The sequence below is a fragment of the Mus caroli genome, chromosome 1, assembly GCF_900094665.2.
Source record: "Mus caroli chromosome 1, CAROLI_EIJ_v1.1, whole genome shotgun sequence".
NCBI classification, from domain to species: domain Eukaryota; kingdom Metazoa; phylum Chordata; class Mammalia; order Rodentia; family Muridae; genus Mus; species Mus caroli.
In genome coordinates, this window is record NC_034570.1 from 130,682,186 (window position 1) to 130,698,850 (window position 16,665).

Sequence of the window (16,665 nt, forward strand, 5' to 3'; positions counted from 1 at the left end):
AAAAAAAAAAAAAAAAGGAAAGGAAAGGAAAGGAAAGGAAAGGAAAGGAAAGGAAAGGAAAGGAAAGGAAAGGAAAGGAAAGAAAAGAAAAGAAAAGAAAAGGCTTCTGTTTTAAACATTATCAGCCTGGAAGAAAAAAGTTTATTAAAACTATATATGTATATCTATGCAGAGAATTATAGGTGCATATATGTATGTGGTTTTCTTTTAGGTAAATTGTTAATAGCATGGTTCCTATGGTTGTTTTTGACATTGCTACTTTACTCATTCCCCTCATTTTTCTCTATTTACAAGTAATTTTTAATGTTATAAAAATGAAAAATTAACATTTGAAACTTTTAAATTTCAGTTTATTGATGGTCGCCTGGCAAAGCTTAATGCAGGAAGAGGTTTCTCTGATATATTCGAAGAAGAGATCACTTCGGGTGGCTTCTGTGGAGGTAAAGATAGCCTTGAGAGTAATTACCTAGATATCTGATTTTTGTGTCTGTATCTGATATATGTCTTTTTGGGGGGAAGATAATTTTGTAATTATATTTATGTACACAAAACTTAGTGTACATGTAGCCCGGTTTAGTGGTGAGTTTTTTAGCCTTTGCCTTTTCCAGCTTGGCAATGCAAGCCACAGACTTAGGACCCAGGATGTAGACTCCCCAGTGGCCGAGGATCTCATTGTATCTTTCATTGTAATTGGTCCTCATAGCTTCCACCAGCTTAGCTGGAGCACCCTTCTCTTCTGAGGTAACCTGTGTGAAGGCAACAGTGGTGCACGTCTTCCTGTGGACCGGGCGCCCCAGCCTGGCTTTTCCCTTGATGATGCAGTAGGGCACTCCCATCTTTCCACACAGGGCAGGCAGAAAAACCACCCGTCAGTGGGGTCTACGTCATGGGCAATCACCAGCAGCTGAGCCTTCTTGTTCTCCACCAAGGTGGTGACTGTATTGACATGGAGTTATTAGTCTCTTAGTTGGGATGTCCCCTTTGCCAGCAGCTTTCTTCTCAGCACGGACCAGGAGCCTTTGCTTCTCTTTCTTTGTCTCTGGCCTGTACTTGTGGGCAAGCATAAGCAGCTGAGTAGCTGTTTGCCTGTCCAGGGCCTGAGTGAACTGGTTAATGGCAGGAGGTACATTGAGCCACTTATAGATGATGGACTTTGCCGCTACAGCCTGATGTATTGGGGCCATTTGACAAAGTGTGTTAGATATCTATTGGCTGGATGTCCTGCCCAATGCCAAAGTTTTTGGGCCTTTTCTCAAACAAAGAACTAAGTACCTTTTTGGCCTCCTATTTCTTGATGACAAGTGGGGGCCAGGGCCCCCCTTTTCCCCTTGGCTTTCTTTCTTTTGGGCATCTTGGTCTGCTGGAGAAGAGAGAGATAACTGTCTTTTAAACAATTATTTTCTCCTAAACACACAGTTTTATGTAGAATTTTCATCTTATATGAGCTATGCTATAGGCTTATTTTTGTGATACTAATTTTCAAAGCTGGAAGGTTGTATCATAAATTAGTAGTTATTAGCTCTAATAATCTCTTAGTATTGTTGAAAATAACAGAAAACCAAGTAATTTATAACCTTTCCCCGTTTCCCACCTAATGGTAGCTTCTGCTAGAAAGTGATGGGTACTGGCAGTGTGAGTGAGTTTCGAACAGAGACTCTGGTTGAAATAGTGCAGTGTAGTGCAGGTGAAAATGCCAGAATGCCTGTATGCATGCTGCCTGCTTCCGTAAGTGGTAAGTGGGAAGCTGTACAATTCTTGGTCTGCAGACAACAGTAGGATTAGAAAAGTTTTAACTTTACCATTCCAAAACTAGAATCCGTTCCAAATGTTGAGTGTCCAGTGTTGTAGTATGTAGGCAAGCAATGAGTTCTGAGTTGACATGCTGTCAGCTGATGCTCTGCTCTGTAGTCCTGGCATGCAGAGTCCTCCAGTGTCTTAGTGATTCTTCCAAGGAGGATTGCTGAGCTCATACTGGGACTGCTCTGTATGTTATGAGAGCCACGTGAACAGTGTATCTGCCGTTGCTATCTTGCTGGGTTCATTTTGACCTCTTTGTTGGTTTGCCTTGATAGGCAGGGTTTTAGTCATTTGAGTAGTTACTAAAATTGAGAAGATAAAAAGAAATAAGTACATATCTGCAAGTTTTGCACCTTACTTTAATCTTAAACACTACCTAGTGTCTGCCATAAAACATAGAAATAAATGGGTGAAGAGAATTTCCTCAAAGAAGAGCAGATGAACTTGGCAGCCATAGGCCTTCACCTAGTAGACGTGCAGCACCTCAGGAGAGGCACTGAGCTTGGGAAAGTTAGTTTGTCTGACTCAGCAAGGGAGCTCTGTGTGGGTCCATTCAGCTCCCATCCCGCTTGCTCATGGGCAGAAATCCAGCTTCAATGGGACTTTTGTGTTAAAATGACGCCTTTTACTTTTCAACCCAGACAAGCAAAATATTGTCAGCTTATGGACACATTGCTTGAGGGGTCTACACAGTATTTACATAACTGCTGTCTCATTATCTTTATGACCCGTGGGGTTGGTAGCTTTTGTAGAATTGAAGATGACATCTTGTGACAGTAATGGGGGAGAGCTGTGATCCTTTTATACCCTTAAATTCTGTAATAACTGCTCGTCCAGAAACGACAGAAAGAAAGAGACATGAAGGCACATAAGAATAGCTAATTCATTTTATTTTTATTGTGTATTCACTAAAAATGGCAGTGATACAGTAAATATGATGGATATTTATATTCTATCATAGAAGGATATGAGGCTTGGTCCGTATCTTACTTAGAGAGTGCTCTACTTAATTCCAGCTAGTTATTTTAATTAAAATTTCCAACTCCCATGTTCTAATCTGAGGGAGCAAATACTTAACCAAAAGGACAGCCCGTTTCCATAGTTATCAATTTCAGTGAATAAGAAAGTATTTTTAAAAATTATGCCAATCAAGTGCTAATTTTATTTGTATTTTACATTGTCTTAGAAATACATAGATTGTTCTTAGCAAAAAAAAAAAATGTGTGATTCATGAAGATTTGAAATGGAAAAGAAAATAGGAGTTCTTTTTTATTATTATTATTTTAAATTTGGTACTATTTTGCCTCTGCTGTTTAGGAAGGACATTGCACCCCCTTTATAAGGCGACTCCACTTAAACTGTTTACATTTATGCATATTTGTGAATCATCTCCCTGTGGTACTTTGAGAAGTGTTTAGTGTTGGTCATTCTCCCATGCCCCCTTCTCTACCTCACTCTTCTACTCATCCTCCACTTAACCCAGCCTGCTCACTACTCCCCATCCACTCTCCTTACTGCCTGCCTTCTAACCCCTTCCTTCCTTGACATCCAGCCACCCAGCCCTTACCGTTTTCCTGACTTGTATTCTTTTCAGAGCCCCAACTCTGACCAACCCCTTTCCTTTAGAAAGTGCTCTTTTTTGAAACTAGGAGTAGGGAGTCCCTGGATAACTTGGTCTGTTCTGCTCTGTTACTAAGCAGTTCTAGGGGTGGCATTTTGGCATTGAAGAAACAGTGAATCAGGCTTTTAAATTCCTGATTCTTGATTTTTGTTGGCTGCTAATGGAATTAGCCATCTATCGGACGGCCCTGCACCCTAGAGGTCCAGAGCACAACCAGAAACCTTGTCTTTCTCATTGGCACGACCTGTTTTGCACACTTTTACAGTAGGGAAATGCAGAGCATGTACAGATGAAAACATCTTATGACCTATAAAAGCTGAATATGAACTTATTCTTCATAATTTCAAGTAAGACATTTGACTTCCTCCTATAACTGCTATGCGGGTTTATCACAACTGTTTCCTTGTTGTTAATATATTAGCATTTTTTTCTGGGTTGACAATTATTCCTGAACCTTAAGTTCTTATCATACTGTTCTGTTTTCCTTCTGCTTTCTAAAATTCATTTTGGAGAAATAAAAACCACACATTATAATAGTAAATAATGTATAACCCCTTAGTGGATAATTTCTATGTAGTCATGTGTGAGGAAGAAGTAGAAGGCACATGACCTGATGAAAGTGTGTTCACACCTGGGATTCCACACCTGGAGCTGGGAGCCGGGGGACTTGGGACCAATGGCCAGTCTCAGTTTACAGTGAGTTGGAAACCAGCTTGGGCTAGAAAATACCCTATCCCAAAAAGTTTTTTTAAAAATATAAAGAATAACCTAAATGAAAGATCAGATTTGATTGGTAATAAATTAAAATGTATTTGAAAAATAAATCGATAGGATAACTTGAATGTTTTTCATCATTTGGTAAAGGAAATATGCACCTGAATCCTTGGGGATGAGTCATAATGGTTTTGACCCAGGACTTTCTTGTTCAATAAAAGGGAGAAAGTGCTGCAAAGGATCATTATTACAATGAAGTTGTTTCTTGGTGTTTCTTTTAAGTGAGGGAAAGATTTGAAGGATTAAATTAGTTTAGAACCAAACACTTTCAGTACCCAACTTTTGTTAATATTTCAAAAATAGCAAGAAACTCCTAGGCTGAGATCACAATATCAATTTTGAGCTGACTCTACTATGTCAGATGGGCTCCTCTTCTAGCACTGTTTCATAGTAGCAACTTTTTACATCAGTTACCAATTGTGCATAGGTGTTCATGCATGTGTGTGTGTGCATGCATGTGTGTGTGCATGCATGTGTGCGTGTGTGTATGCATGCCATTGCATGTGTGTAGGTTAGTGGACAACTTGCAAGATTTGGCTTTCAGCCACTACTGTGATGGTTCTGGGGCCCAAACTCAGCTCATTAGTCTTAGCTATAAGCAGGCTAATGCCTTTAACATCTTGCTAGTCCTGTTATATTTTCTTTCATAAAACAAAGATACAACCGCATAAAAAGGTACATGCTATATTTTGTGGGGTCCTTTGTGCAACAGTGATTGTGTAGCCATTGAGACTTTATTTTTAATGATGACTTTTCCCCTTTTCTTTTGGAGATTATGCATCATAAAAATTAAAGTAGTTTAAAATCTAACTGAAATCAGTTGGTTTAGAAGATTATGTTAGATGTGTGTTTCTTTTTTTTTCCCGAGGGGGGAGGGTTATTAGTTTATGTACGAGAGTTTTGGCAACATGTGTGTATGTGCACCACATTCACTGTAACCTTAGAGGCCAGAAGACTGTTAGATTCCTGGACCCAGAGTCACCAGCGGTCATGAGTTAACAAGTGGGTGCTGGGAATTGATCCTGGGTCTTCTGCAGGAACAAGTGTCATTAACTGCTGAGCTATCTCTTCAGCACCAGATATGTTTTCTTTTGGCTAAGAATATCATTTCAGTGACTAAATAATGTTATTTATAAATGAGCATGTTTATTAACATGAGCTTTGGTGCACATTTGTGTATCTCTGGGGTCTAGGAGGTACCATACATCTGGACAAGGGGACAAAGGACAACCTTAGATGTTCGTTGTTCCTTGCTCTCCATATACCGTGGTTTTTGAGACAGGGTCTCAGTGGCCTGTGTCTCTCTGAGGAATGTGCTCATGTCTCCCATCCCAGCACTAGGATGACATGTGTGTGCCACCACACCTGGCTTCTTTCCTCAAGTCCTGTTTCACAGCAAGTGTTGTGCCCTGTGGGCCTCCTTCTCAGCCGTAACTGTCAGATTCTCTTAGAAGGAGTTCTGGGAGACTCATTCATACCCATGGCATCCTTTCCGTGAGTTTCCTTCTAGCCATATGGTTTTGCTTCTAGAAAGTTAGAGACTATTTTTAGAGATAAAAGTGTCATTTAGTCACATTAAGATACAAGCACCCCTCTTCTCCTCTTGCTCCTGAAGAAGTAAGCAATAAAGCTTTAAAAAAAAAAAAAAAGATACAAGCACCTATTAGTGTACATTGCTATTTAAAAATTACAAAACCATCTTTTTTGTCCTCATGGTTTTCTGCATTTCCCAATTTCCTGTTTTCCTTGATTCTTCTCCACACTTGAAATGTTTTAAGTGAACCTAACTGTATAAAACAAACATTTTTTAAAACAATAGACATAAAACTTTGAAAAAATATTTTTTAGATGTATAGGCATGTTGAATTTCAATAGGCTATATTTTCCACTGCAAGGCAAATATTTAAATGAGAGAATATAGGGAAGCCTTAGGTTCATGTGTGAATGAAGAACAATGCTATTGGTATGAGTTCTGATGGCCTGGTGTACTCACTCTCAGGACCTGGTCCTGGTTTACAGCAGGCCAGTAAAGGGACCTGCTAGGCTGCTCTGCATGCTGTCTCTGGGCAAGCTGTGTTTTTCTGGTTTTAGCTTTTAGTGGCTACCCCTGACATCTAACTTTTATATGTTCCAGGGAGCCCGCGATCATATCAGCAGTGGGTGTATACAGTCAAGGTAAGCGTATGCCTTTTGTTTCTCCTCTTTTCACTCTAGAAAGTTCAGAGAAATATTGAGAAAAAGTATTCTGGCTATACTTAACACTGTTTAATTTGAAATGTGTATGTTTTATCACACTAAGTATTTTTTGTTTATACTTTGTTGATAATATAAAGGAAATTTAAGATGAAAGTGTTTACTTTAGACATAAAAGTCTTACTCAAAGCCACCATTTGCCTGCATACTGTATTATAGGTCACAGCACCCATGTGCTGCTTAGGTTCTGGCAGTGTGATACTTTCGGAAGAGGAACCTCAGCTGAGGAAATGCCTCTATCATATTGGCCTGTGGGAATGGCTGTGTGACATTGTCTTGCTTAATGATTGATGGGCCAGCCCACAGTGGGCAGTGCCACCCTGGGTAAGTGGTCCTGAGAGGTGTAAAAGAGACAGCTGACTAGGGGCTTGGAAGGGGGCCAGTGAGCCACACTCCTCCATTCAGGTTCCTGCTTGAGCGCCTGCCCTAGCTTCCATTGATGATGAACTCTGACCTGAGTGATGTAATAAGTCCTTTTCTCTGGAAGGTGAGTCTCATCAGTGTCATAGCAACAGAAAGCAAACAAAGGACTAGGGTGCAGTAGTAGGGTCTGATGGGGATTTTATTGGATAACAATGTTTTGTTAGTATGATATGTTCTAGTGAAGAAAATCACCCACAGACGAAATCTTTATTGCCCAGCATCAAATCAGCTGATCACCATCATCTTCTGTCTGTTGAGAAACTCTAAGTTTGTTCAGTCTTGTCCATCTTACTCTCTATCCCAACCTGGTGATGAAATGACTTGGAAATGATACTTTACACCAACTGAAAAGAACTGAGCAAAATATTTACACTCTGTTTTAAATCATTATAAATGTAAAATATTAAAAATACTTGACATAACTTCATGGGTCTTTAACGTACATATTTTTCTGTATTGCTGACAATGTTTGATTTTTCTAGAACAGTTTGCCCACAAGTCTTTAAAAATGTTTCTCTTCTTTCAGAAAGGAGGTGCATTGTTCAACACAGCAGTGACCAAAGCAACTCCTGCTATGCGGACTGCATACAAATTTGTAAGTTTCCTCTCTGACTTTCAGACTTCTACTGATAAAATTACATGTATGGTGTATGTGTGTGTGTGTATGTGTGTGTGTACACCCTTGCATGCATGCATACATTTATTTTTGTTTTCTTTTTTCATGGCATTTTTCTTTACTCAAGGTCAGTGTGTAATGACTTTGTACTTCTTTTGAGCATTTCATATATGAGTGTTGTGTTTGTGTCACTGCTCCTCCTGCTCCTCCCCCTCCTAGTTCCTCTGGTGTGACTCTCACTCCTCAAATTCATGGCCTCTTATTAAAATATAATTGTTACATCCATGTGTACTGTGTATGTTTACTTAATTATAAATGTATATAAGTTACAGATACAACCAGCTGAGTCCATTTAGTGTTTCTCATCGTGTGGTTAGGGCTAACCTCCTGGGCTTGGCTAACCTCATTCTAGAGAAGACAGATTTTCTTTCTCTCTCAGCTGCCATTAACTTCCAGTAGCTCATTTTCTAGGAATCAAGCCCTGTTAGAATTTTTCCATCCACTTGCACATCAATTGTTGCTTAGGCAACCATGTTGTTGGGATTTTCTGGGTGCAGCTTCCCTGTCCTCTGTAGAAGATACTATCTTGCAGCACACATTCTGCCCTGGTGCTCTGGCTCTTTGAGTGTTCCCATGATGCTCGTTGAGCCTCAGCTGTGGGGTTGTGCTGTGGATTTATCGGTGGGCTGAGTACCCACAGGTGGTTGTTCTCAGTGATTTTGACCAGTTGTGACTTTATAGTGTTAAACAGGGTCTCCCACTAGAGTTTGGAGCTCACTAATCGGGTCAGGTCGGGCAAGGTCCAGGATCCTTGTGAACCTACCTGCCTTTGCCTTTGTAGCATTGTGAATACAAGTGCAGCTGCATGTCCATCCAGCCCTTTACTCGTCTGGTGATCGAATGCAGGTCTTCATTCCAGTGTGGCAAGCACCGTTAACATCTGAGCTATTGCTACAACTGTGTTTTCCATTTTTAAAAGAAGCTTTATAAAATGTTTAGAGTTCATATCAAACAAAAGTCTGCTATTAAAATACTATTGTATGGGCAGTTACCTTCTTTATACAATCTAAATATATTCTTGTTTTACTTAAAAGTGTTATCACCACTTTGTCTAGACTTAATCTTCCTGGATCACTGTGCTCTTGTATATGGTGTCTTGGGAACAGTGTCATCCTGGAGCTGGGACAACAAGCAGTGCAGTGTTTCTAAGACCCAGCACATAGTCAGGAAACAAAATAAAGGAGGCTTCCTTTTGTCTGTTTTTACCTGGAATACTCTGAGTAAAAATCTCCAGTGCAGGAAAAGCCCCACGATTATGAAGCTCCCCGCTGTCTTAAGTTGGACCCCACAATTTACAGCCAGTCTGGAGACTCTGAATGATGAAGACAAACCCTAGAGAAATATGAAGGTAGCGTGAAGTTGTTCAGTGACTTAATTTTTGCTGGAAAATCTATGTGTGAAATACCACTCCCCTAGATGCCTGTGTCTGAAAAAGCACTTCAGCAGCACTCTTTAACATTTCTTCAGTTTCTTGAAGCTTACACATCTGTCCAAATAACTTGATGCTGTGATTACTTTCTCTCCGTATCTCTGTCTCTCTCTCTCTCTTTCTCTCATTGGTCACAATTTTCAATTAATAATGGGGATTTGGTACCCGATTGATTCTCGACTGAATGTTAACTTTTGTGTGTTTGTATGAAATACAGAATTGACCCTTTTAAACAACAGTTTAGGCTTAATAAAATGATAACTAGATGGCCTCCCTGGAAATAGTGTTAGGATATAATTTGTTTCTTTTCTAAGTAATATGGATAGTTAGCAAACCTTATTAGAGATAATCTTACATATCTTTTTATTTAGTAAATGATAATAGAAGCATAAGAAGCTAGATATACTTATTCTCATTTCCTAGGCAAAGAGTCACGCCAGACTGGGACTAAAGGAGGTGAAGAGCAGGCTGAAACACAAGGTGCGTCTGCCTTCTTGGTCTTCGTACTTCCCCCTGATTTTGTGTGAGTTTAGCCCCTGCTCTACAAGCTGAGATTTATGTTTTGATGGCTTTTATGATATGCTCTTGCTTTGTTCAAGAATGTACTTTTTATAACAAGGCCTCTGGCAACTAATTCTCAGCTCTTCTGTATGTGTCCACCAACTAGTCCTTGTATTGTTTGCATATTTTATCACAGAACGTGGAGTCCTTCAAAAAGACTTTTAGTAGGATGTATGTTTTCATAAAATTGATTGCTTTTGTTCTACAATTGAAGATCTTGCTTCAAGCTGATGTTTTTTAAAAACTAACTTTGGGTTGAAATTAGTCAAAAAAATGCCACCATTTGGTTTTATAGGATCATCCCAATGGTAGTTACCACATTGAGGAATGTTCCTAATCTATAAAAGATCACATATGAGAATTTGATTTTGAACCTATGGGTATTCCAGGTATCGTGTGAATGTTTATAAGTCTATATTTATGTTCTTCGTTTAATTACAAATTACATCTTTGCAAATTTATTAATAATTTGTGTTCTGAATTTTTACTTTTGAAGAAAATAAACTACTTAAAAATCTTCCTAGCCGGGCAGTGGTGGCGCACGCCTTTAATCCCAGCAAAGGCAGGTGGATTTCTGAGTTTGAGTCCAGCCTGGTCTACAGAGTGAGTTCCAGGACAGCCAGGGCTACACAGAGAAACCCTGTCTGGGGAAAAAAAAAATAAAATCTTCCATTCTAGTAATGGTGAACATTTATCTTTATATAAATTTTATTTCAAATAGTCAAAGTATGGATTATTTTTTAATTAAATCACACCATAGAAAATCATGATTTCCTCAGGATAGTCTTTAAAATTATACATATAGTGCTTTTTCTTTTTATGTTTAACAGGCAACCTTATTAATGAAATATCTTTAGTTTAAAAGTGGAGTATTATAAAATAATTATACTTTTCTTCATGGATAGGACAATGAGGAAGAGTATGGGACCTGTTCTGGATTGGTGCAGTATACACCAGTGTACACTTTACACAATGAGAAGGGAGAGAACAGAGAGAAGCACAAGCTTTCCCAGGTAAGGATGCTTGCCCTGTGTCCTTGGTCTCAGATTACACAATTTCACCAAGTTCTTTAGAAGTAATTTGAACCATTGATATTTCTCTTATTCAAAATTCAGCATTGATGGTCAAGGGGGAGAGTAGTGCACTCAGGACTTGCATAATGGAGAAACAAAAAGCCCTTCTGAAAATCCCATCTTGGTGCAGACATGGAACATCCCACACAGTCCAGACATAAACTTATTATAATAGTTATTACAATGTTGGCCCTGTGTGTATCTACAGATATCATAGCACCTAAAAAAGAAATAGAAAATAAAAAGTAGTGCTATTCCCAAGCCTTTTGCATACAGGTTACTTAACTTGTGTTTCGTCATGTCTTCAAAGAACTTATACCCCAGTGAGTCTGGGAGACATTGAAATGTGATGATGTGCAGTATGAACAGAGTAACATAGAACAGCAAGAACAAAGTGCCTTTACTGCAAACATAAAATGTGTGACCCAGACATTCAGTACTAGAACAGCTTGTGGAAATCCAAGGGTGGGGCGCTGTGCTCGTGGTCCTGACCCTGTGATGGGAGCCTCTCGATTGATCATCGTGGCTGCTCACGTTGTAACTGAAGATGCTTTGAAGATGCTTCCCTCCTAATATCTTAGGTAACAGCACTGTACACTGTCGGGCTCTTCCCCTTTATGACAACATGTGTGACAGGAAGCTGAGTCCCTGTGCTGCCTGGGATCAAGGAACAGTTCTGTATCATTTATCACTAGCTGGGAACAACTCAAAGGTTGAAAGATCATTTTTACTTAAAGTATATTGCTTTTCTCCATAGTAAAACTAAAAACTCATGAAGCCAAACCATCATAGCATGGGAACTATATGCTTGTTTTTTTCTGTACCAAGATATTTTATTTGCTATTATTATTTAAAACTTCGGTTCAAATGCTGATATCACTAAAAATATTGTCCCAAGAGGAAAACTGTTTAGAAAACTAGCAATGTAATCTCTTATTTTAGAGTAGGCTCTAGAAGGTTTTAACCAATTAAGCTTTACATACCAAATTGTGGTTGATTAGGCATCTTTAGAAATCAGCTTTAGAGTCAAATTCATATTGTGGCTGCAAAGCTTCTTTTACAACAGATGAGTCATAGCAATGTCTGTGACTCATACAAGATTAGGGCCAGAACAGGACATCGGAAGGAAGGAAGGAAAGAAGGAAGGAAGGAAGGAAGGAAGGAAGGAAGGAAGGAAGGAAGGAAGGAAGGAAAGAAGGAAGGAAGGAAGGAAGGAAGGAAGGACTTATTTGGCTCACAGTTTGGGTGTACAGTCCACTGTAGCAGGAAGTCCGCATGGCGGGGTTTAAGCAGCTGGTCCCATGGCATACACTGTCAGGAGAACAGGAGAGCTGCGCTGATACTCAGCTCCATTTTTCTTCTCTGGCTCACTCTGGGAAAACAGCCCATTGAGTGGTGTTGCCCAGCAGTATAGAAAACCTAACCAATATAGAAAATCCTCACAGATCCCTCTGAAAGTTATTTCCGTGGGATTCTAAACACCATCAATGGGGAAATCAAGAGGAACCATGTCAACTCCAGATTTTGTCATCTTGACACCCAAACATATCACTTTAAAACCATATCCTTCCTTCCATCTTTTATCCTCAGAGGCTCATAGCTATCGCATAATCCAAAATGCATTTAGCATACCACCAGAAGTCCCTATAGTTTTTAGTATTGCCAGACTCTTACTCTCATCTGAGATTCAAGGCAATCTCTTAACTAGTATAATTCCAATATTCAGTGGCACAGAATGCACATCCCACCCATAAAGGAAGAAAGATGGGATAGCAGTGACCTGGCCAAATGAGACCAACAGCCAGTAAGCAAACACTAACTCCTTCAGCTTCATGCCCTAAGTCTGACTCATGATAGAATCATCTGGGTCAAGGCTAGCCCTTCTTCTCCGTTCTTGCGACCTGGAGCACATAGTGTCTGCTTTGAACCAGCTGCCGTGCATACACTCAGTTTTCTTCAGCTAGTGTCTCAAACACTTGGCATCTTCAAAATTTGAGAGTCTGCACTGTGATTTATACTTTCGTAGTTTCATTAAATGGCTCTTTTGAATATCTTTACAGGGACTGCAACCCTGTTACACATTGCTTCACCGCAGCATCTCTCTAGAACTTTGGTGTTCTCTCCTGACACCATTATTTCTCTATCTTTTATGCCTGCACAACCAATACCTAGTGAACAAAGCAAGCTGCCAAGTTCAGTTGCCGGCTGTGCATGTGCCTGGCTCCCTTGGAAAACAATGGCATCTGCATCTGTCTGCTGACCCTGAGAAAAAAACCACATCTCTAGGTAGTTCCTTTAGAGCATAGAACTCCTTCAGCAAAATTCTCAATACATCTACTTTCAGATAAACTTGCATTTTCACAATGTGCAGCCTATGACAAGTTTGGTCTTACCCTCACAACACATTTCTTATTGTCCCAGTGTTCAGTCCAGGCTTCTCCTTAATGTCATCCATCTCTGTAGCCATGCTAGCTGCTTTTAAACCTGCCTCATCTGCATGGTGAAGTTTGCCCGTGCTCTTTTTCTTACCACATTGTGCTTTTTCCATGTTTGGTGCCACTTTTTGCTTTGTCTTACAGTGGAAGAAAGCAGCCCCCAGCCTGAGTGCTCTCCTGCCTTGGCATTTCCCTCCACCCTATGAATGAATTCAGTTCCTCTATACTCAGCCTCACTTGAGTTTTCAGAAAACAGGCAGAATGCAGGTGATTCCTGATGTCATTACTACATAAATAGACCAGCTCAGATCCCAGTAGAGCCCCTGCCATTTGGAATTTTATGAGCCTGTCCTCTGTGCACACATTCCTGTCAGCATTCCTATCTTCCAGCTCCAGCTAGAATGGCCTTCTCTTCTCTACTTACAGCCTTCATGGGCTTTTCAAATTCTTCCATGTTCTTCCTATACACACTGCTCCAAAGACTATGAACCACACAGAAGGGTTGAACTGCTGCCATTCCAGTGTTCTTATTAGTCACTTTTCTTGCTTCCAGGACAGTCATAGGAAGGAAGGAAGGAAGGAAGGAAGGAAGGAAGGAAGGAAGGAAGGAAGGAAGGAAGGAAGGCAGGTCTATTTTTGCTATGATCTGAGGTCAGGAACCACGCTGGGAATGCTGTGGACTGTAAGGCAGCTGGTCACATAGCATCTGCAGTCAGTTAGGGGTGGACTGAGTGTCCCTGAGCTTCCATCTTCCTTTTTACTCAGGTTGTGCCCAACCTGTGGGATGGTGCTGCCCACATGCAGGGTGGATCTTCCATTCTTATTAGGCCGGTCAATCTGAAACAAGCCTCACAGACCTGCCGTGATTATTTAAATGCTCATAAAATCAACAGTCAAGATTAATAATCACAGTACCATGAAATGTTTATGGTAATAAAGTGCTCTTGCGTGACTGATTTAGCCAGTGTTGTAGTACTGTAACAAAATACTTGAGCTTGAGTAATACATAAAGAACAGAAAAATACTCTGTAAATGTTTGAAGGCTGGAGAGCCTGGGTAAAGGCTCACGTGTTATAAAGACATAAAGACAATGTGCTACATTATCACATGGCAGAAGGGCAGGACAGCAAGACATGAGGGTGGGGATGGGAGCTTTACATGAATTTCGGAAGGAACAATTGAGCCTCATCAGTCTTAGGAATGAAGGAGTTTGGTAGATTTTTTTTTTTAAGAGAGGAAAGAGTTGATTTCATCTCATATCTTACAGTACAGTATGAATAACAATCAGGACAGGAAATCAAACATGAGCTTGGAAGCAGACACTGAAGAAGAAGTCATGAAGAAATACAATTACTATCTTGTGCAAACTGATTTCTTATTCCAGCTGTTCAGGGATGGCACTTGCAATAGTAAATCATCAGTCAAGAAAACACTCAATGGTCTTTTGCCTACTGGACAATCTGATGGAGACAGTTTCTCATCTGAAGTTTCCTTTCTCAGTTTGACTCCTGTTAGACTATATTTGATCAAAAACAAAGAATGAATGAAAGAACGAAAGGAAAGGAAAGGGGGAAACGGGGGGAAAAAGGGGGAAAGGGAGAAAGGGAGAAAGGAAAAGGAAAAGGAAAAGGAAAAGGAAAAGGAAAAGGAAAAGGAAAAGGAAGGAAAAGGAATTTTCTCCAAGAACCAGCACCTGGTTTGGTTGATTCTTTGTATAGTTCTTTTTGCTTCTAATTAGTTGATTTCAGCCCTGAGTCTGATTATTTCCTGTGGTCTACTCCTCTTGGGCGTATTTGCTTCTTTTTGTTCTAGAGCTTTCAGGTGTGCTGTCAAGCTGCTAGTGTGTGCTCTCTCCAGTTTCTTTTTGGAGGCACTCAGAGCTATGAATTTTTCTCTTAGCACTGCTTTCACTGTGTCCCATAAGTTTGGGTATGTTGTGACTTCATTTTCATTAAATTCTAAAAAGTCTTTAATTTTCTTTATTTCTTCCTTGATCAAGTTATCATTGAATAGGGCATTGTTCAGCTTCCATGTGTATGTGGGCTTTTTGTCGTTTTTGTTGTTATTAAAGATCAGCCTTAGTCCGTGGTGACCTGATAGGATGCATGGGATTATTTCAATCTTCTTGTATCTGTTAAGGACTGTTTTGTGACTGATTATATGATCAATTTTGGAGAAAATACTATGAGGTGCTAAGAAGAAGGTATATTCTTTTTCTTTAGGATGAAATGTTCTATAGATAACTGTTAAATCCATTTGGTCCATCACTTTTGTGAGTTATACTGTGTCTCTGTTTGGTTTTTGTCTCCAGGATCTGTCCATTGATGAGAGTGGTGTATTGAAGTCTCCCACTATTATTGTGTTAGTTTTATTAAAGTTTCGTTTATGAATGTTTGCGCCCTTGCATTTGGAGCATAGATGTTCAGAATTAAGAGTTCTTCTTGGTATATTTTTCCTTTGATGAGCATGAAGTGTCCTTCCCTATCTTTTTTTATAACTTTTCATTGAAAGTTGATTTTATTTGATATTACAATAGCTATTCCAGCTTGTTTCTTGGGACCATTTACTTGGAGAATTGTTTTCCAGTCCTTTACTCTGAGGAAGTGTATGTCTTTGACACTGAGGTATGTTTCCTGTATGCAGCATAATGCTGGGTCCTGTTTATGTATTCAGTCTGTTAGTCTATGTCTTTTTATTGGGGAATTGAGTCCATTGATGTTAAGAGATAGTAAGGAAAATTGATTGTTATTTTGTTGTTAGAGGTGGAATTATGTTTGTGTGGCTATTTTCTTTTGGGTTTGTTGAAAGATTACTTTCTTGCTTTTTCTAGGGTGTAGTTTCTCTCCTTGTGTTGGAGTTTTCCATCTATTATCCTTTGTAGGTCTGGATTTGTGGAAAGATACTGTGTAAATTAGGTTTTGTCATGGAATATCTTGGTTTCTCCATCTATGGTAATTGGGAGTTTTGCTGGGTATAGTAGCCTGGGCTGGCCTTTGTGTTCTCTTAGGGTCTGTATGACATCTGCTCAGGTTCTTCTAGCTTTCATAGTCTCTGGTGAGAAGTCTGGTGTAATTCTTGTAGGTCTGCCTTTATGTTACTTGACCTTTTTCCCTTACTGCTTTTAGTACTCTTTCTTTGTTTTGTGCATTTGGTGTTTTGACTATTATGTAAAGGAAGGAATTTCTTTTCTAGTCCAATCTATTTGGACTTCTGTAGGCTTCTTGCATGTTTATGGCAATCTCTTTCTTTAGGTTAGGGAAGTTTTCTTTCATAATTTTGTTGAAGATATTTACTGGCCCTTTAAGTTGGGAATCTTCACTCTCTTCTATACCTATTATCCTTAGGTTTGGTCTTCTCATTGTGTCTTGGATTTCCTGGATATTTTGGGTTAGAAGCTTTTTGCACTTTGCATTTTCTTTGACTCTTGTGTCAGTGTTTTCTATGGTATCTTCTGAGATTCTCTCTTCTATCTCTTGTATTCTGTTGGTGATGCTTGTGTCTGTGACTCCTGATCTCTTTCCTAGGTTTTCTATATCCAGGTTGTCTCCCTTTGTGGTTTCTTTATTGCCATTTTTAGAACCTGGATGGTTTTGTTCAATTCCTTCACCTGTTTTCCTGTAATT

At 39.6% G+C, this 16,665-nt stretch overlaps 1 protein-coding gene across 2 annotated transcripts in view; it reads left to right on the plus strand.

The window, feature by feature from the left end:
• Positions 1–16,665, plus strand: part of Dennd1b (DENN domain containing 1B) — a 209,379-nt gene that overhangs the window by 168,028 nt on the left and 24,686 nt on the right. For both annotated transcript variants that reach the window (XM_021163128.2, XM_021163138.2), the window contains 5 exons: positions 350–440; positions 6,327–6,367; positions 7,395–7,463; positions 9,397–9,453; positions 10,440–10,547. In XM_021163128.2, the coding sequence (XP_021018787.2) occupies positions 350–440; positions 6,327–6,367; positions 7,395–7,463; positions 9,397–9,453; positions 10,440–10,547 (366 nt within the window). The remainder of the gene's footprint in view (positions 1–349; positions 441–6,326; positions 6,368–7,394; positions 7,464–9,396; positions 9,454–10,439; positions 10,548–16,665) is intronic.